Source organism: Carcharodon carcharias, chromosome 10, assembly GCF_017639515.1.
Source record: "Carcharodon carcharias isolate sCarCar2 chromosome 10, sCarCar2.pri, whole genome shotgun sequence".
NCBI lineage: Eukaryota > Metazoa > Chordata > Chondrichthyes > Lamniformes > Lamnidae > Carcharodon > Carcharodon carcharias.
In genome coordinates, this window is record NC_054476.1 from 55,646,546 (window position 1) to 55,665,858 (window position 19,313).

Genomic DNA, 19,313 nt, shown 5'->3' on the forward strand with positions numbered 1-19,313 from the left:
TTGAACTGCTTCCAATGCAATTATATTGTTCCTTAAGGAGAGCAAAACATTACACAGAATGCCAGGTATGGTCTCACCAACATCCTGTACAGTTGTAGCAAGACTTTCCTATTTTTATACACCATCTCCCTTGCAATAAAGGCGAACATTCCATTTGCCTTCCTAACTCCTTGCTATACCTACATGCTGATCTTTTGCGATCAATGTACAAGAACACACTGATCCCTCTACTGCAGCATTTTAGTCTCTCTCCATTAAATATTCTGCTTTTTTATTCTTCTTGAAAAAATGGACAACCTCACATTTTCCTTGCCAAATTTTTGCCTACTCACTAAACCCATCTATATCACTTTACAGAGTCTTTGCATCGTCCTCAGTATTTGCTTTTCTACCTAACTTCATATCAACAACAAATTTGCCTACAATACAGTCGGTCCCTTCATCCAAAACTCATGTAATGTGATGAACCTGAGCGCACACACTGGGTCGTGTAGTATTTTTATTATTCATATGCCTGGGGAAGCAGTTATAGTTAAGGTGTTGAAGTTAACAATCCATTCAACAGATTCAGCTAACGCAGTGTGAATGGTTGTGATGCCACCAGGAATGGATCTCTCTGACAGAAGTTCAGTATAAGGATAATTGTCTGACTTGGATGGCCTCAGTCACAATTTGAGCTGCATTGTGTAGTACATCTCATTGATGAAGACCTGAGTCTGCGTTGTTACAATTGATGCCAGTGTTTGAAGTAAAAAAAAAATTAGAACAAGAATTGCAATCAGGCATGTCTCCTTCTGACTCACCCCATCTACAGAGTGCAGTCAAAAGCTCAACAGAATATCCTTTTCCACCGTAATCCTAAACCTTACAATCCAATTCCAGGGTTTCCGATATCTGGATCATTAATTAATTAATAAGCAGAGGGTATCTAGACCAGAATCAGGGGATTAGTTCTTAGAATTTAGCATTTATAGTAGAAATCTAGCCCTAGGGAACATATAGTTAATAAGGAGTCAATAAGCAGTTATTAGATTTAATTTAATTTATTAAATAGTTCTAGAAATGGCAGTTGCTGGTGTGAAGTGCTTCACCTGTGGGATGTGGAAAATCTGTGACACTTCAAGTGTCCCGGACAACTACATCTGCAGGAAGTGTACCCAATTGCAGCTCCTCACAGACCGCATGGATTGGTTGGAGCAGCAGTTGGATGCACTTAGGAGCATTCAGGTGGTGGAAAGCGTCATTGATAGGAGTTTTACAGACGTGGTCACACCCAAAGTACAGACAGATAGATGGATGACCGCAAGAAGGGGCAGGCAGTCAGTGCAGAAATCCCCTGTGGCTGTCCCCCTCTCTAACAAGGATACAGTTTTGGATACTGTTGGGGGGGATGGCCTATCAGGGGTAATCAACAGCAGTAGTCAGAGTAGTGGCACCATAGCTGTCTCAGTTGTTCGGGGAGGGGTCAAAGCACAGAAGAGCAATTGTCATAGGGGACTCTATAGTTAGGGGCTCAGATAGGCGCTTCTGTGGTCGTGAAAGAGACACCAGGATGGTATGTTGCCTCCCTGGTGCCAGGGTCCAGGATGTCTCTGATCGGTTACGGGACATTCTGAAGGGAGAGGGAGAACAGCCAGAGGTCGTGGTACACATTGATACTAACGGCATTGGCAGGAAGAATGACGAGGTCCTGCAGCAGGATTTGAGGGAGTTAGGCAGAAAGTTTAAAAAAAAAGGACAACTAGGTTTGTAATCTCAGGATTACTCCCTGTGCCATGTGCCAGTGAGGCTAGAAATAGGAAGATAGTGCAGTTGAACACATGGCTGAATAGATGGTTAGGAGGGAGGGTTTCTGATATCTGGATCATTGGGATCTCTTCCAGGGCAGGTGGGACCTGTACAAGAAGGACGGGTTGCATCTAAATTGGAAGGGCACCAATATCCTGGCTGCGAGGTTTGCTAGTGTCACTCGGGAGGGTTTAAACTAGTATGGCAGGGGGGTGGGAACCAGAGCAATAGGTCAACAGGTGAAATAAAGGACTGGGAACCAGTGAATATGGCCAGTAGGACTAAGAGGAAGGGCAGGCAGGGCGAAATTACTGAACACAGTGGGACTGGGGATCTGAAATGCATTTGTTTCAATGCGAGAGGTATAACAGGCAAGGCAGATGAGCTTAGAGCTTGGATTAGTACTTGGGACTATGATGTTATTGCTATTACAGAGACTTGGTTGAAGGATGGACAGGATTGGCAGATAAACGTTCCAGGATTTAGATGTTTCAGGCATGAGAGAGAGGGATGTAGAAGAGGTGGGGGAGTTGCACTGCTGCTTAAGGGGAATATCAAAGCTGTATGACAGGACACCTCGTTGGGCTCATGCAGCGAGGCAATATGGGCAGAGCTCCGCAATAGGAAGGGTGCAGTCACAATGTTGGGGGTTTACTATAGGCCTCCCAATTGCCAGTGGGAGATTGAGGAACAGTTATGTAGGCAGATTTTGGAAAGATGTAAAAGCAATAGGGTTGTGGTGGTGGTGATTTTAACTTTCCCTATATTGACTGGGAATCACTTAGTGCTAGGGGTTTGGATGGTGCAGAATTTGTAAGGTGCATCCAGGAGGGCTTCCTGAGACAATATGTAGATAGTCCTACTAGGGAAGGGGCAATACTGGACCTGGTATTAGGGAATGAACCCGGCCAGGTGGTCGAAGTTTCAGTAGGAGAGCATTTCGGGAAAAGTGACCATAATTCAGTAAGTTTCAAGGTACTGGTGGATAAGGATAACAGGAGTCCTCGGGTTAAGGTGCTTAATTGGGGGAACGCTAATTATAACAATATTAAGCAGGAACTGAGGAATCTAGACTGGAGGCGGATGTTTGAGGGCAAATCAACAACAGACATGTGGGGGGCTTTCAAACGTCAGTTGATAAGAATTCAAGACCGGCATGTTCCTGCTAGGATGAAGGATAAGCATGGCAAGTTTCATGAACCTTGGATAACAAAGGATATTGAGAGATTAGTCAAAAAGAAAAGGGAAGCATTCGTAAGGGCTAGAAGGCTGGGAACAGATGAAGCCCGTGGAGAATACAAAGAAAGTAGGAAGAAACTTAAGCAAGGAGGGCTAAAAGGGGTCATGAAAAGTCACTGGCAACCAGGATTAAGAAAAATCCCAAGGCCTTTTATACATATGTAAAAAGCAAGAGGGTAGCCAGGGAAAGGGTAGGCCCACTCAGGGACAGAGGTGGGAATCTGTGTGTGGAGCCAGAAGAAATGGGAGAGATACTAAATGAATACTTCTCATCAGTATTCACCAAAGAGAAGGACTTAGCAGTCGATTTGTCTAGGAAAGAGTGTGTAGATAGCCTGGATCATGTTGAGATCAAAAAAGAGGTGTTAGGCGTCTTGAAGAATATTAAGGTGGATAAGTCCCCAGGGCCAGATGGGATCTACCCCAAAGTACTGAGGGAGGTAAGGGAGGAGATTGCTGGGGCCTTGACAAATTTTTGTATCCTCACTGGCTACGGGTGAGGTCCCAGAGGACTGGAGAATGGCCAATGTTGTTCCATTGTTTAAGGGTAGCAGGGATAATCCAGGAAATTACAGGCCGGTTAGCCTTACGTCAGTGGTAGGGAAATTATTGGAGAAGATTCTTCGTGACAGCATTTACGACCATTTGGAAGCAAATGGGCGTATTAGTGAGAGGCAGCATGGTTTTGTGAAGGGGAGGTCGTGTCTCACTAACTTGATCGAGTTTTTTGAGGAAGTGACAAAGATGATCGACGATGGAAGGGCAGTGGATGTTACATACATGGATTTCAGTAAGGCCTTTGACAAGGTCCCTCATGGCAGACTGGTACAGAAGGTAAAGTTGCACGAGATCAGAGGTGAGCTGGCAGGATGGATACAGAATTGGCTTGGTCATAGAAGAGAGGGTAGCAGTGGACGGGTGCTTTTCTGAATGGAGAACTGTGACTAGTGGAGTTCCGCAGGGATCAGTGCTGGGACCTTTGCTGTTTGTGGTATACATAAATGATTTGGAGGAAAATGTAACTGGGCTAATTAGTAAGTTTGCAGACCACACTAAGGTTGGAGGAGTTCCAGATAGTGAAGAGGATTGTCAAAGGATACAACAGGATATAGATCGGTTGGAGACTTGGGCGGAGAAATGGCAGAGTTAAATCCAGACAAATGTGAGGTAATGCATTTTGGAAGGTCTAATACAGTCAAGAATTATACAGTAAATGGCAGAACCCTTATGTGCACTGAAGGGCAGAGGGATCTGTGTGTACAGGTCCACACGTCACTGAAACTAGCAATGCAGGTGGAGAAGGTAGTCAGGAAGGCATATGGCATGCCTGCCTTCATTGGCAGGGGTATTGAGTATAAAAGCTGGGAAGTCATGCTGCAGCTGTATAGAACCTTGGTTAGGCCACACTTGGAATATTGCATGCAATTCTGGTCACCACATTACTAGTAGGATATGGAGGCATTGGAGAGGGTGCAGAGGAGGTTTACCAGGATGCTGCCTGGTCTGGAGGTTATTAGCTATAAGGAGAGGCTGGAAAAACTCAGATTGTTCTCACTAGAGCGATGGAGATTGAGGGGCGACTTGATAGAAGTTTACAAAATTATGAGTGGCATGGACAGATAGTCAGAAGCTTTGTCCCAGGATGGGAGAGTCAATCACTAGGGGACATAGATTTAAGGTGAGAGGAGAAAACTATAAAGAGATGTGCAGGGCAAGTTTTTTACATAGACGATAGTGAGTGTCTGGAATTCGCTGCCAGAGGAGGTGGTGGAAACAGGTATGATAGTGATGTTTAAGAGGCAGCTTGACAAATACATGAATAGGATGGGAATAGAGGGATACTGACCCTGGAAGTGCAAAATGTTTTAGTTGATGGGCAATATGATCGGCGCAGGCTTGGAGGGCCGAAGGGCCTGTTCCTGTGCTGTACTTTTCTTAGTCCTATGATCACTGTCTCCTAAATGTTCCCCTACTGTCACTTAATCTACTTAGCCCACCTCGTTCCCAAGAACCAAGTCTACCAGTGCATAGCAAACGATAATCCTGCTTTTAGTACACCTCGCAAATGATAAACGGAAAACATAATTGAATATATTTACACCACTGGGTGTATTACCTCTGAGGCATTAGTTCAAATGTTCGCATGTAGAAGCGACTTTAACCACAGAAAAAAAAAGTCCGGAGGACGACAGGAAAAAGGAAGTTTCTTTTTAAAGAAAGAAAGTTGCCAAAGTGAAGCCCTGAGATGTTGCTGTTACTCTCAGAATGCCCTTCATGAACAGAACCCATCCTAACTGAACAAAGCTACCATCATCAACACCCAAACTCACTCTGCGCCCTCTTCCTGCTGCTCCAACGCGTCCAGCACCGCGCAGGCGCACCTCCCGTAACACGGCGTGAGTCAGCGACTTTCACCAATCACAAATCGGCCCGACTAAAAGAAACTACAACCTCCGAGAGGCACCGCGCCGTCCAATGGCAGATTCTGGAGGAGGGGGTAGAAGGGAAGAAAGGTGGGGGAGGGGGGGTGGGGGGAGGATGTAAGGAAGGGAGGGGGGGAGGGGAGCGGGGGAGTGGGGGGGAGGGGGAGGGGAGGGAGGAGAAGGGGGAGTGGAGGGTAAGGGGGACGCAGAAGGGAGGGGAGGGGGAAGAAGGGGGAGGGAAGGGGAGGGAGGAGTTGGGGAGTGGGGAGGGAAGTGGGGGGGTGGGAGGGAGGGAAGTGGGGTGGGAGGTGGGAGGGGGAAGTGGGGCGAGGGGGTAAGGAGGAAGAAGGGGGAGGGGAGGGTATGGGGGACACAGAAGGGAGGGGAGTGGGAAGAAAGGGAAGGGATGGGGGGACAAGGGGTGTGAAGGAGGGGGGAAAGATGGGGATGAAGAAGCGGAGAGGAGAGAGAGAGGGGAGGGAGCGGGGAGGAGGAATTAAGGGGATGAGGGAAGGGGGAGGAAAGGAGGGGAAGGGGAGTGAGGGAGGAAGGAGGGAGGTGAGGAAGGGAGGGAAGAAGGAGGGGGTTGAAGGGGAGGGGAGGGGGCGAAATATGGGGGAGGGTATGTTAGGAAGAAGGGGGGCAAGGGGGGGGAGTAAACGTGGAAGAAGGGGGGAGGGGGATGGGAGGGGAGGGGAGGGGTAAGATGGGTGTATGGGAGGGAGATCCAAACATAGCCACACAGAGCCAAACATAGACTGGCAGAGCCAAAAAGAGACTAACAGAGCCAAACAGCCTGGCCAAGCCAAACAGAGCGAAACAGTGCCTGGCAGAAGCAAACAGAGCTGGCAGAGCCAAACTGAGCCAGGCTGAGCCAAAAAGAGCCAAACAGATCCGGCAGAGCCAAACAGTGCGAAACAGAGGCTGGCAGAGCTAGACAGAAAGTAACAGAGCCAAACAATGCCTGTCAGAGACACACAGAGCATGGCAGAGTTAATCAGAGCCAAACAGAGCCTGGCAGAGGAAAAGAGAGCCAAACAGAACCAAGCAGAGCCAGGCAGAGCTAAACAGAGCCTGTCAGAACCAAGCAGTGCCAAACAGAGCCAAACAAAGACTGGCAGAGCCAGGCATAGCCAAACAGAACCTGGCAGAGCCAAACAGTGTCAAAAAGAGCCTGGCAGAGCCAAACAGAGCCAGGCACAGACAAGCAGGGCCAAACAGAGCTAAAAAGAGCTGAACAACTGCAAGCAGAACACAGTTAAGCAGAGCCAAGCAGAGCCTGGCAGAGCCAAACAGTGCCTGGCAGAGACAAACAGAGCATGGCAGAGTTAATCAGAGTCAAACAGGGCCTGGCAGAGCCAAGCAGAGCCTGGCAGAGACAAACAGAGCCAAACAGGTCCAAACAACCAAGAAGAGCCAGGCAGAGCCAATCGGAGCCTGTCAGAACCAAGCAGTGCCAAACAGAGCCAAACAGAGACAGACAGAGCCAGGCATAGCCAAACAGAGCCTGGCAGAGCCAAACAGAGCCACGCAGAGCCAAAAAGAGACTGGCAGAGCCAAACAAGTTCAAAAAGAGCCTGGCAGAGCCAAACAGAGCTAGGCACAGACAAGCAGGGCCAATTAGAGCCAAACAGAGCTAAAAAGAGCCGAACAGATACAAGCAGAGCCAGACACAGTTAAGCAGAGCCAAACAGCACCGGGCAGAGACATACAGGGCCAAACCGCACCTGGCAGAGACAGACACAACCAAACACAACCATACAGAACCTGGCAGAGCCAGAGAGAAGCTAACAGAGACAAACAGAGACTGGCAGACCGAAACAAAGCCAAAGAGATAAAAACAGAGCTTGGCAGAGGCAAACAGAGGCTGACGAGCCAAACAGTACCTAATAGGGCCAAACAGCTCTTAGCAGAGACAAACAGAGCCTGGCAAAGCCAAAAAGAGCCAAACAGAGCCTGGCAGAGCGAAACAGAGTGGAACAGAGCCAAACAGGGGCAAACAGAGCCTGGCAGAGCCATAAAAGAGCCAAACAGAGCATGGCAGTACCAAGCAGAGCCTGGTAGAGACTGGCAGTGCCAAACAGAGCTTGGCAAAGCCTGGCAGAGCCAAACAGAGCCTGGCAGAGCCAAACAGATCTAAACAGAGCTAAACAGTGCCAAAGAGAGCCAAGCAGAGCCTGGCAGTGACAAACAGATCCAAACAAAGCTAAACAGTGCCAAAAAGAGCCAAGCAGAGCCTGACAGTGACAATCAGAGCCAAACAGCACCATGCCAAGCCTAAAAAGTCCAAACAGAGCCATACAAAGCCAAACAGTACATGGCAGATACAAACAGAGCCAAGCATAGCCAAACACAGTCAAACAGCGCCTGGCAGAGCCAGACAAAGCCAAACAGCGCCTGGCAGAGCCAAACAAAGCAAAACAGAGCCTGGCAGAGCCAAACAGAGCCAAACAGAGCCTGTCCGAGACAAACAGAGCCAAACAGAGCCTGGCAGTTCGAAACAGACCTTAACAGGTCCTGGTAGAGCCAAACAGAACCAAGCAGGATCTGGCAGAGCCAAACAGCCTGGCAAAGCCACACAAAGCTAAATAGAGACATACAGATCCATACAGAGCCAGGCAGAGCCAAACAGAGCCTGGCAGCACCAAGCAGAGCCTTGCAGACTCTAACAGAATCAAACAGAGACTGGGAGAGCCAATCAGAGCCTGGCAGAGCTAAACAGAGGCTGGCAGAGCCAAACAGATCCAAACAGAGCCTGGCAGAGCTAAGCAGAGCCAAACAGTGCATGGCAGAGCCAAACAGAGCCAAATAGAGCCACAGAGACAAGCACAGCCAAACAGAGCCTGGCAGAGCCAAACTGAGCAAAACAGAGCCTGGCAGAGCCAAACTGAGACAAACAGGGCCTTGCAGAGCCAAACGTTGCCAACAGATCCAAACCGAGCCTGGCAGAGCCAAACAGATCCAAAAAGAGCAAAGCAGAACCATGCAGAGCTAAACAGAGCCAAACAGAGCCTGGCAGAGCCAAACAGCCAAACAGAGCCTGACAGAGCCAAACGGATCCTGGCAGAGCCAATCAGAGCCAAACAGATCCGGCCAGAGCTTGGCAGAGCCAAACAGAGCTTGGCAGAGTCAAACAGAGCCTGGCAGAGCCAAACAGAGCAAAACAGAGCCTGGCAGAGCCAAACTGAGACAAACAGGGCCTTGCAGAGCCAAACATTGCCAACAGATCCAAACCAAGCCTGGCAGAGCCAAACAGATCCAAAAAGAGCAAAGCAGAACCATGCAGAGCTAAACAGACCCTGGCAGAGCCAAACAGCCAAACAGAGCCTGACAGAGCCAAACGGATTCTGGCGGAGCCAATCAGAGCCAAACAGATCCGGCCAGAGCTTGGCAGAGCCAAACAGAGCTTGGCAGAGCCAAACAGAGCATGGCAGAGCGAAACAGAGCCAAACATAGCCTGGCAGAGCCAAACAGAGCCTGACAGAACCAAACAGAGCCTGGCAGAGCAAAACAGAGCCTGGCAGAGCAAAACAGAGTGTGGCAGAGTCAAACAGAGCCTGGCGGAGCCAATCAGAGGCAAACACAGCCTAACAGAGACAAACATAGCCCAAAAGAGCCAAGCAGAGCCTGGCAGAGACAAACAGAGCCTGGCGGAGTGAAACAGCCAAACAGAGTCAAGGAGAGCCAAGCAGAGCCTGGCAAAGCCAAACAAAACTAAATAAAGCCATACAGATCCAAACAGAGCCAAACCAAGCCAGGCAGAGCCAAGCAAAGCCTGGCAGTGCCAAACAGAGCCTTGCAGAGCCTAACAGAGTCAAACAGAGACTGGGAGAGCCAATCAGAGCCTGGCAGAGCAAAACAGAGCCAAACAGAGCATAGCAGAATCAAACAGAGCCTGACTGAGACAAACAGAGCCAAACAGAGCCTGGCAGTTCGAAACAGACCTTAACAGGTCCTGGCAGAGCCAAACAGAACCAAGCAGAGCCTGGCAGAGCCAAACAGAGCCAAGCAGAGCCTGGCAAAGCCAAACAAAGCTAAATAGAGCCATACAGAGCCAAACAGAGCCAGGCAGAGCCAAACAGAGGGGTGAAGGGAAGGTGGGGGGGGAGAAAAAGGGGGAGAATTGTGGGGAAGAAGAGGAGGGGAGGGGGAAGATGGGGGTTGAAGAGGGGGGAGGGTGAAGAAGAGGGGGGAAGGTGGAAGGGGGAACAGGTGGAAATGAGGGGGGAGGAAGGAGGGAGAAGAGCAGGGTAAGAAGAGGGAGAGGGGGAATGGGGGAAGAAGGGAGGGAGGGGAGGGTGAAGGGGTGGAGGGAGGGGGATGGGGATGAGCGGGATGATGGGGGAGGGTATGTAAGAAGGAGCAGAGGGGAAGGGAGAGGGAGAGGCAGCAGGCAAGAAGCGGGGGAAAGAATAGTGAGGGGGATGAAGGGAGGAAGAGCAGAGGGATCGGGGAAGAGGGGAAGAGGTGGGGAGGATGGGGAGGGGCAGTGGGGAGTGGGGAGGAGGGAGGAGGGAGTGGGGAGGTGGGGGAATGTCCCGACTCCAGAAAAACATGCAGAACCTGCTCCGGCTGCAGTTGATGAGGGTCGATGTCAAGGAGGAACTCCAAGAGGTGAAGAGCCAGCAAGCCGCGCTCTTTGCCTTGGAGGCCTCCAAGATCATCTTCCGGTCCAGAGTCTGCACCATGGAGCAGGATGAGACATGCTTCCTAAAGGTACACAGAGAGAGCTCTGTGATCAGCAGCCTGAAGGAAGAAGATGGCTCAGTAAAGTCATCGCAGTCCGACATTTTGTGGATCAGCAAATCCTTTTATGCCGGATTGTTTGACGTGAAGCCCACAGACAGCATGGCCTCCCAGTCCTTCCTGTCCTCAATCACGGAGGTCTTTGACGACAGTACATGGGAGAGCCTGGACAAACCGCTAATTCCTGACAAACTGACTAAGGCCCTTGAGTCCTTCGAGAAGAGTAAAACTCCCGGACGAGTTCTATTCGGTTCTGTGGGACTGGATCGGCCCAGAACTGCTAGAAGTGTATGAGAGTATGCTTCTGGCTACCAGCATGTCAGAATCCATGAGGAAAGGCATCATCACCCTCATCTACAAGCACAAGGGGGAAATGGAGGAAATTAGAAATTGGCAACCCATTTCACTGTTGAATGTGGACTATAAAATTCTGTCCAAGGTCATCGGCAATCGGGTCAAGTCCGCTCTGGAATTGGTGATCCACCCTGACCAGACCTGCACTGTGCCGGGCAGGAAGATCTCTGACAGCCTCGCACTGCTCAGGGATACGATTGCAGGACAGGGGTGTGGACACCTGCCTCATCAGCCTGGATCAGGAGAAGGCCTTTGACAGAATATCGCACACCTACATGGTGGATGTGCTCTCCAAAATGGGGTTTGGGGAGGGAATTTGCAATTGGAGCCAACTGCTCTACACTAACATCAGTAGCGCAGTCTCAGTCAATGGGTGGGAATCAGATAGCTTTCCAATTAAATCTGGAGTCAGGCAGGGCTGTCCTTTTTGTTGCATAGAACCCTTTGCTAAGTCCATCAGGAAGGATCCGGGCATAAGAGGAGTGACAATCCCAGGCAGTGGAGGCACTCAATTCAAAGCCTCCCTGTACATGGATGATGTCGCTGTCTTCTGCTTGGATCCGCTGTCGGTACGCAGCCTGATCCGCATCTGCGAGCAGTTCGAACTGGCCTCGGGAGCCAAGGTAAATCGTGGGAAGAGTGAGGCCATGTTCTTTGGGAACTGGGCTGACCGATCCTCTGTCCCCTTCACCGTCAGGGCTGACGGCCTGAAGGTGCTGGGGATATGGTTTGGAGGGACCGGGTCATGCGTTAGAAACTGGAAGGAGTGAGTGTCTATGGTGAAAAGAAAACTGGGCATGTGGGATCGACGCTCCGCCTCCATTGCGGGTAAGAACCTAGTCATCAGGTGTGAGGCACTCTCGCTGTTGCTGTACCTGGCCCAGGTCTGGCCCATTCCAGAGTCCTGCGTGATGGCGATCACCCGAGCCATCTTTCGCTTTATCTGGAGGTTGAAAATGGATTGTGTCTGCAGGGACATGCTGAACAAGCCTCTAGATAAAGGAGGAAAAAACGTACCCAACATCGCCCTCATACTGATGGCCACCTTTGTGTGCAGCTGCATCAAGCTGTGCGTAGACCCTTGGTACGCAAACACCAAGTGTCACTACGTGCTGAGGTTCTACCTGTCCCCAGTGTTGCAAAGGATGGGTCTCGTTGGACCGTGCGGTACCACCTGTCCCTCGTGGAAAAATTTATGCAGAGAAACACCTTTGACCACAAGTCCATTAGGCAGTGGTCAGCACGTAACGTCTTAGAGGCCCTTAGAGGCGGAAAAAGGAGGGGGTGGATCCTGTGGGATGGTTCCCTGAGGAGAATGTCAAAGTCATTTGGCAGAATGCCTCATCGCCAGAACTTTCCAACAAGCACCAAGACATAGCTTGGCTGGTGGTGAGAAAGGCCCTCCCTGTCAGATTCTTCCAACATGCCAGGACTCTCACCCCCTCTGCACGTTGCCCTCGAGGTGGCTGTGGTGGGGACGAGACCGTTGTTTACCTCCTCGTGGATTGTGCCTTTGCAATGAAGGCCTGGAGAGAGATGCAATGGTTTCTGTCGAGGTTCATCCCGAGCAGTTCTGTGACACAGGACTCTGTGCTCTAAGGGCTGTTCCCAGGGACACACACCGAGACAAACATCAGCTGCAGCTGGAGGATCATCAACTCGGTGAAAGACGCTCTTTGGTCTGCCCGAAACTTGTTGGTCTTCCAGCACAAAGAGTTGTCCCCGATCGAGTGTTGCAGACTGGCACATTCCAAGGTCCAGGACTACGTGCTGAGGGAAGCACTAAAGCTTGGGGCAGCCGCCGCAAAGGTGCAATGGGGAAAGGTCGCTGTCTAAGACCTTTCTGCCACAGTGCAACGAGGGGCTGGGAAATGTTGAGAGCCCCTCGGGCTGTACAGCTCAAAATGAATGTATGCAGTGAATACTAATTGTATTATAATTGTATTGAAGCACCTCAGGGTGCAACATGATGTATGTTGATAACTCCAATACCATTGTCTCATTGTCTGCATTGACCATATTGAAATGATTGTAATATTCATTGATTGTATTGATGCACCTTGTGATCCATGTGTAAAAGTTGAATCTGATTGTACTTTTGTGATTGTGATTTTGAAATGATTTGGAATGTTCTTCCAGATATTTTATGAATAAAGTATATTTTTTTAAAAAAATGTTTAAGTAGATGCTTACTAGATGGACTCACAACCCCTATCAAGAGGACTGGTGGGTGCCTTTTTTTTCCGGGTCTGAAAAGAAGTGGTTAGTGAGAAAGTTGGTGCATTGAGTTTTAATTTTCTAAAATTCAGTAGATTCCGGGACTGTTCCATTAGATTGGAAAATTGTGAATGTAACTCTTTTATTCAAAAAGGGAGGGAGACAGAAAGCAGGGAACTATAGGCCATTTAGCTTAAACATCTGTCATAGAAAAAATGTTGGAAGCCATTATTAAAGACATTACAACAGGGCGCTTAGATAAATTCAAGGTAACCAGGGAGAGTCAACATTGCTTTTTGAAAAGAAAATCATGTTTAACCAATTTATTGGAGTTCTTTAAGGAAGTAGCATATGCTGTGGATAAAGGGGAACTGGTGGATGTACTGTACTTAGATTTTCAGAAGGCATTTGATAAGGTACCTCAAAGGTTATTGCAGAAAATAAAAGCTCATGGTGGAGGAGGTAACATCAGCATGGATACAAGATTGGCTAGCTAACAGGGAACAGGGAGTATGCATAAATGGGTCTTTTTCTGGTTGGCAAGATGTGATGAGTGGTGTGCCACAGGGATCAGTGCTGGGCCTCAACTTTTTACAGTTTAGATAAATGGTTTGGATGAAGGGATGGATTGTATGGTTGCTAAATTTGCTGGTGACAAAAAGGTAGGCAGGAAAGAAAGTTGTGAAGTGGACATAGGGAGGCTATAAAAGGACATGGATAGGTTAGCTGAGGGGGTGACGATCTTGCAAATGGAGTATAATGTAGGAAATGTGAGGTTGTCCATTTTGGCAAGACAAATAAAAAAGAGGTGTATTATCCAAAGAGAGAGATTGCAGAGCTCTGAGACACAGAGGGATCTGGTTGTGAATCTCAAAAGGTTAATATGCAGGTACAGCAGGTAATTAGCAAAGCTAATAGAATGTTATAATTCATTGCCAGGGGAAATGAATACAAGAATAGGGAGGTTATGTTGCACATCTGGAGTACTGTGTACAGTATTGGTCTCCTTATTTGAGGAAATATATAAATGCATTTGAAGCAGTTCAGAGAAGGGTTACTAGATTAATACCTGGAATGGGCAGGTTGTCTCATGAGCAAAGGCTGGACAAGCTAGACTTGGTATCTGCTGGTGTTCAGAAGAGTAAGAGGCTGCTTGATTAAACATATAAGATCCTGAGGGGACTTGACAGCATGAATGTGGAAAAGAGATTTCCTCTTGTGGGAGAATCTAGAACTCGGGACCACTATTTTAAAATAAGGGGTCACCCATTTAGGACAGAGATGAGGAAAATTATTTTCTCTCAGAGGCTTGTGAGACTTTGGAATTCTCTTCCTCAAAAGGCGGTTGAGGCAGAGCCCTTGAATATCTTTGAGGCAGATCTAGATAGATTCTTGATAAGCAAGGGGGTGAAAGCTTATCAGGGGTAGGCAGGAATGTGAAGTTAAAATCAGATCAGCCATGATCTTATTGAATGGTGGAGCAGACTAGAAGGCCCAAGTGACCTACTCTTAATTCATATGTTTGTATGTTCATCTAGCTCCTACCCTTTCGCCTGTCCAGCTTGGTTCATCATACCATGAGTTATACTCTCAACCTCATAACACTCAAGATCATAGAAGCATTGAAGATCCTTTGGAAGTTCTCGACATGACAGTGCAGCCATTGCTGGAGGTGCATTTGAATTGTTCAAGCAGGTAAGGTGGAACCAAGCAAGGGCAGTCCCACAGAGCTGGACAACAGAATAGAGAGGCACTGGAGGAAGATGGCATAGTCATTCCTCGTGAACAAGATGCAGAAGCCAAGGAGGAAGGGGAAGGACATTGGCAGATGCTTGTAATTAGTTAATGAATTTATCTTCACATTCCTGTCTACCCCTGATAACCTGATGAGAATAGGTCATGCAACCATTTTTTCCTGCCCTTTACACCTCAGCAACACTGTGCACAATGTATCTGTATCTCTGATGTCCTACGTTCTAAAGATGACAGTGAGGGAGTTTTAAATCCCCTGAAAGGAGATTAATCGATCATGAGGTAATAGGTTAAACTTCACAGCACTATGATTTGGAAACATTTAAAATCTCTTTCCATTCCAGCTGCTTTAGAAGACGTTGACCTCTGAGGTCACAGCTATTCTTTGGCTGCTTCCAAGGAACATTCTGTGAAGAGGTGAGGGAGCCTGCCCAAATTACTTCAGTGTTGTTGATTCCAGAGATCTGGCTAAGGTCAGGGGTGTAGCACTGTAGTAGGTAAAGGTTCTGCACCGTAGAAAGCTCGAGGCCAAGATGCCTAGAGGGAAATTGCCTGAGTTTAGTCAAATGCAGTGGTGCTGAACTCACTCCCACAATGATCATTGGCTTATAAATCAACACACCTAGGACTAACAGTATGTTATTAATGGGGTGTGGTTATACCCCATCCCATATCAAAATTCAGGACATGACCTGCCTTAAATCTTACAATATCTGATTCCCCATCTGTCACATTTAACTACAGCGCATCATATTTCGACAAACCATCAAGCTTCTGTTTTACTTTACAAAACATAGGCCAGGATTTTACAGCCCTGACGTGGCATATCTCCAGCACCCCGTGCCCACCCCCCAACCCCAACCCCCACCCCCACCCACCCCACCCGCCACCCCCCCCACCCCCCGCGGATGCAGCAAGCCATTTAAATCTCCATTCAGTTCGGTGGGACCGTAATATCCCATTGGGTGGGAGGGGCTGTGAAATCCTGGCCAGCGTTTTAGAAATTAGACAGAAATGACTTGTTCTCATGTTCTTTGTCAAACTGCTGGCTCTCAGTTATCCTTTGCAGCAAAGTTCTTGTTTCTGTCTTCTACTTTGCTGCTGCTTCTGTTCCTGTTCTCTCTCTCTCTTGTTGCTACTGCCTATCTTTTTACTAGTTTCTTTTCTGCCTCTTTTGCTTATTGCAGACTCTCTTGTTATCTCTCATGCTCAGTTTGCTTTCTTGCACCTTTTATTTTCTCTAAAGTTGTTGCCTCTGTCAAGATATACATATATATATCTCCCTCTGTTGTCTTCCTCTCACTGCCCTATCTGCTCTGTTGTCTTGCAGTCTTTGTTGCCATTACTACCTCTCTTTCTCCCCCATTTTTACATTAATGCCAAAACTGAACAAATATTGCATCATCCAGTTTTGAAGCTCAGCTATATTTCCTATCAGAAATTGCAAACAAATTGGCTAGTAGCAAAATGTTTTACAATACACGAAATGCATGGAAACCAGAGTGGTGAGTACTGACTCAATGTATAACATTCCCACCCAGCTAATACACTCCATCCATTGTATATAGTGTAACATACTTCAATCCTGGGATTAGTGCCTTTCTTTGGAGTCATTGCATAATGTATTTAAAGAGTCAAAGTGGCCTTGAAACTCAGTTACTCAGCCTCTGTTTCTTGAGCATTAACCAGCATCCCAATATGACGGGCAGGCAACGCATGTACATTTCTTACTCTAAGTGCGCCAACCACTATATTGGATAAGGTATTTGCGTCAGAAGGGCATTTCGGGATTATTTAATAGCCCAGAATGTTGTATTTAAGTTAGAAGCCTGCAGGACCTGTTTTCAGTTTCAATTTCAAGCACCTACAGTCACACTCACCTCGTGCTGAACTTGCAGGGCACAACATGTGGCGCTACCTAGCAGGAAGGCCTCCTTACCTGTGATATTTAAAGGGTGCATGCATTTCCTACAGGTTAGTTGTTGGTTGCTCATTTCAGGCTGCTGGTTAACTTTGGGACATTTTTTTGGTCTGTTTTATCATTATGGAAAGCTCACTTTGTCTAAACAGAGAAAGTTTTTGCTAGTGTACTTTTCTTTTTTAGGTGCCCACAAATAGTTTGACTGTGACCATGGGTGATCTGGTAGGAGTGCCTTTGAAGCTGGAGGATGAGGGGGTGCAGCAAGGAAGACAGCAAAGAGTAGGAGCAGCTTCCAGAAGAGGGAGGAGGAGAATGAGTCCCTACTGAGGAGGTCATGTCCACAAAAAGTAGTCAAGGAGAGAAGGGCATGTCTCTCAAATTAACTTTATTCAGGAGCAATAAGTTGAATCTTAACTCTCAAAAAAAGACTTGGGGGGGTCATATCGGAGGTTAAAATGTAAAAAAAAACAATTCTGGAATAGGATCAGGAACAGAACTTGGCTTGAACCCACTCCTCCTGTTTTTTCGGAGGTGTGCGACCAATCTGCTTGTATGAAGCAGCATTGCAATTTAAATATTATAATGAGGCAATGTGCTTTTAGTGTAACAGTCATTCAATAATAGGTAGCATGATTTCCCAGGACTTGAACAAGTCAGCAGCTTAAATGAGAAGAAAGAGGCTGAATCCAAGAGGTAAGTGCTTTTACATCACTGCTTGTGGGCCAGAAGGAACACATCTAAATCCAACAAATTAAACCCCTCCATCTTTCTTCCCACACTGTGGGGAGGCAATGGCGTAGTGGTATTGTCTCTGGACTGGTAATCCAGAGACCCAGGGTAGAGTTCTGGGGCCCTGGGTTCGAATTTGAATTCATTAAAATTCTGGAATTAAAAGTCAAATCACCATGAAACCATTGTCGATTGTTGTAAAAACCCATCTGGGTTTTAGGGAAGGAAATCTGCCATCTTCCTACATGTGACCCTAGACCCACAGCAATGTGATTGACTCTGAAATGACCTAGCAAGTCACTCAGTTGTATCAAACTGCTACAAAGTGTCAAAAAAGGAATGAAACTGGACAGACTACCTGTCATCAACCTAGGCACCGGAATCAACCTTGCTGACCCTGCAAAGCCCTTCTTACTACCAAGACTGAATCAGATCCAGCAGAGGTAGTGGCATAGTGATATACAGTTGCCCTGGGAATCCTTAACATCGACTCCAGACCCCAGGAAGTCTCATGGCATCAGGCCAAACATGGGTAAGGAAACCTGCTGATTACCATGTACCACCCTCCCTCAGCTGATGGATCAGTGCTTTTCCATGTTGAACATGGTAACACCACTTGGAGGAATCACTGAGCATGACAAGGGCACAGGGTGTACTCAGGGTGGGGGACCTCAATGTCCCATCACCAAGAGTGGCTTGGTAGCACCACTATTACTGAGCTGGCTGAGTCCTAAAGGACATAGCTGATAGCCTGGGTCTGCAGCAGGTGATGAGGGAACCAACAAGAGGGAAGGACATACTTGACCTCATCCTCACCAACCTGCTTACTGCAGGTGCATCTGTCCATGACAGTAGCGGTAGGAGTGACCTCCACAGCCGTTGTGGAGATGAAGCCTTGCCTCCACATTGAGCATACCCTCCATTGTGTTGTGTGGCACTACCATGATAAATGGGATAGATTTCAAACAGATCTAGCAATTCAAGACTGGGCATCCATGAGGCACTGTGGGCCATCAGCAGCAGCAGAATTGGACTCAAACACAAAATGTAACCTCATGGCCCGGCATATCCCCCACTCTACTGTTACATCAACCATAGCTCAATGAAGAGTGCAGGGGGGCATGCCAGGAGCAGCACGAGGCATACCTAAAAAATGAGATGTCAACCTGGTGAAGATATAACACAGGACTATTTAAGTGCCAAACAGCATAAGCAGCAAATGATAGACAGGGCTAAGTGATCCCACAACCAACAGATCAGATCTAAGCTCTGCATTCCTGTCACATCCAGTTGTGAATGGTGGTGGACAATCAAACAACACATTGGAGGAGAAGGCTCCACAAATATTTCCATCGTTAATGATGGGGAAGCCCATAACATCAGTGCAAAAGATAAGGCTGAAGCACTTGCTACAATCTTCAGCCAGAAGTGCAGAGTGGATGATCCATCTCAGCCTGCTTTGGAGATCCCCAGCATCACAGATTCCAGTTCATGTTCAAAGGCAGCAAGACCTGGACAATATCCAGACCTGGGATAACAAGTGGGAAGTAATATTCATGTCACACCATTGCCAGCCAAAGACCATCTCCAACAAGAGAGAATCTAATCATCGCCCCTTGATGTTCAATGGCGCTACCATCACTGAATCCCCCACTATCAATATCTTGGGGGTTACCATTGACCAGAAACTGAACTGGACTAGCCATATAAACACTGTAGCTACAAGAGCAGGTCAAAGGCTTGGAGTTTTGTGGTGAGTAAGTCATCTCCTGAATCCCCAAAGTCTGTCCACCATCTACAAGGCACAAGTTAGTAGCGTGATGGAAAACACCAAGGCTCCTTACACAGCACCATCCAAACACATGACCACTACTACCCGGGACAAAGGCAGCAGATAGATGGGAACACCACCATCTGGTGGTTCACCTCCAAGTCACACCATCCTGACTTGGAAATATATCGCCATTCCTTCACTGCTGCTGGGTCAAAATCCAGGAATTCCCTTCCTCACAGCACTTTGGGTGTACCTACACCACATGGACTGCAGCGGTTCAAGAAGGTAGCTTGCTACCATCTTCTCCAGGACAATTAGGGATGGGCAATAAGCTCTGGCCCAGCCAGCAATGCCCACATCTTGTGAATGA

General features: G+C 47.8%; 1 protein-coding gene across 7 annotated transcripts in view; it reads right to left on the minus strand.

Moving 5' to 3' along the window:
• LOC121283091 (cytosolic 5'-nucleotidase 1A) overlaps positions 1-5,458 on the minus strand; it is a 55,901-nt gene extending 50,443 nt beyond the window's left edge. For 2 of the 7 annotated variants that reach the window (XM_041197183.1, XM_041197184.1), the window contains exon 1: positions 5,144-5,380. In XM_041197183.1, the coding sequence (XP_041053117.1) occupies positions 5,144-5,172 (29 nt within the window). In that variant the 5' untranslated portion in view covers positions 5,173-5,380. Of the gene's footprint in view, positions 1-5,143 lie in introns of all 7 variants that reach the window. The other 5 variants (XM_041197178.1, XM_041197179.1, XM_041197181.1 and 2 more) reach the window with 4 other exon arrangements.
• Positions 5,459-19,313: the final 13,855 nt, after the last annotated feature.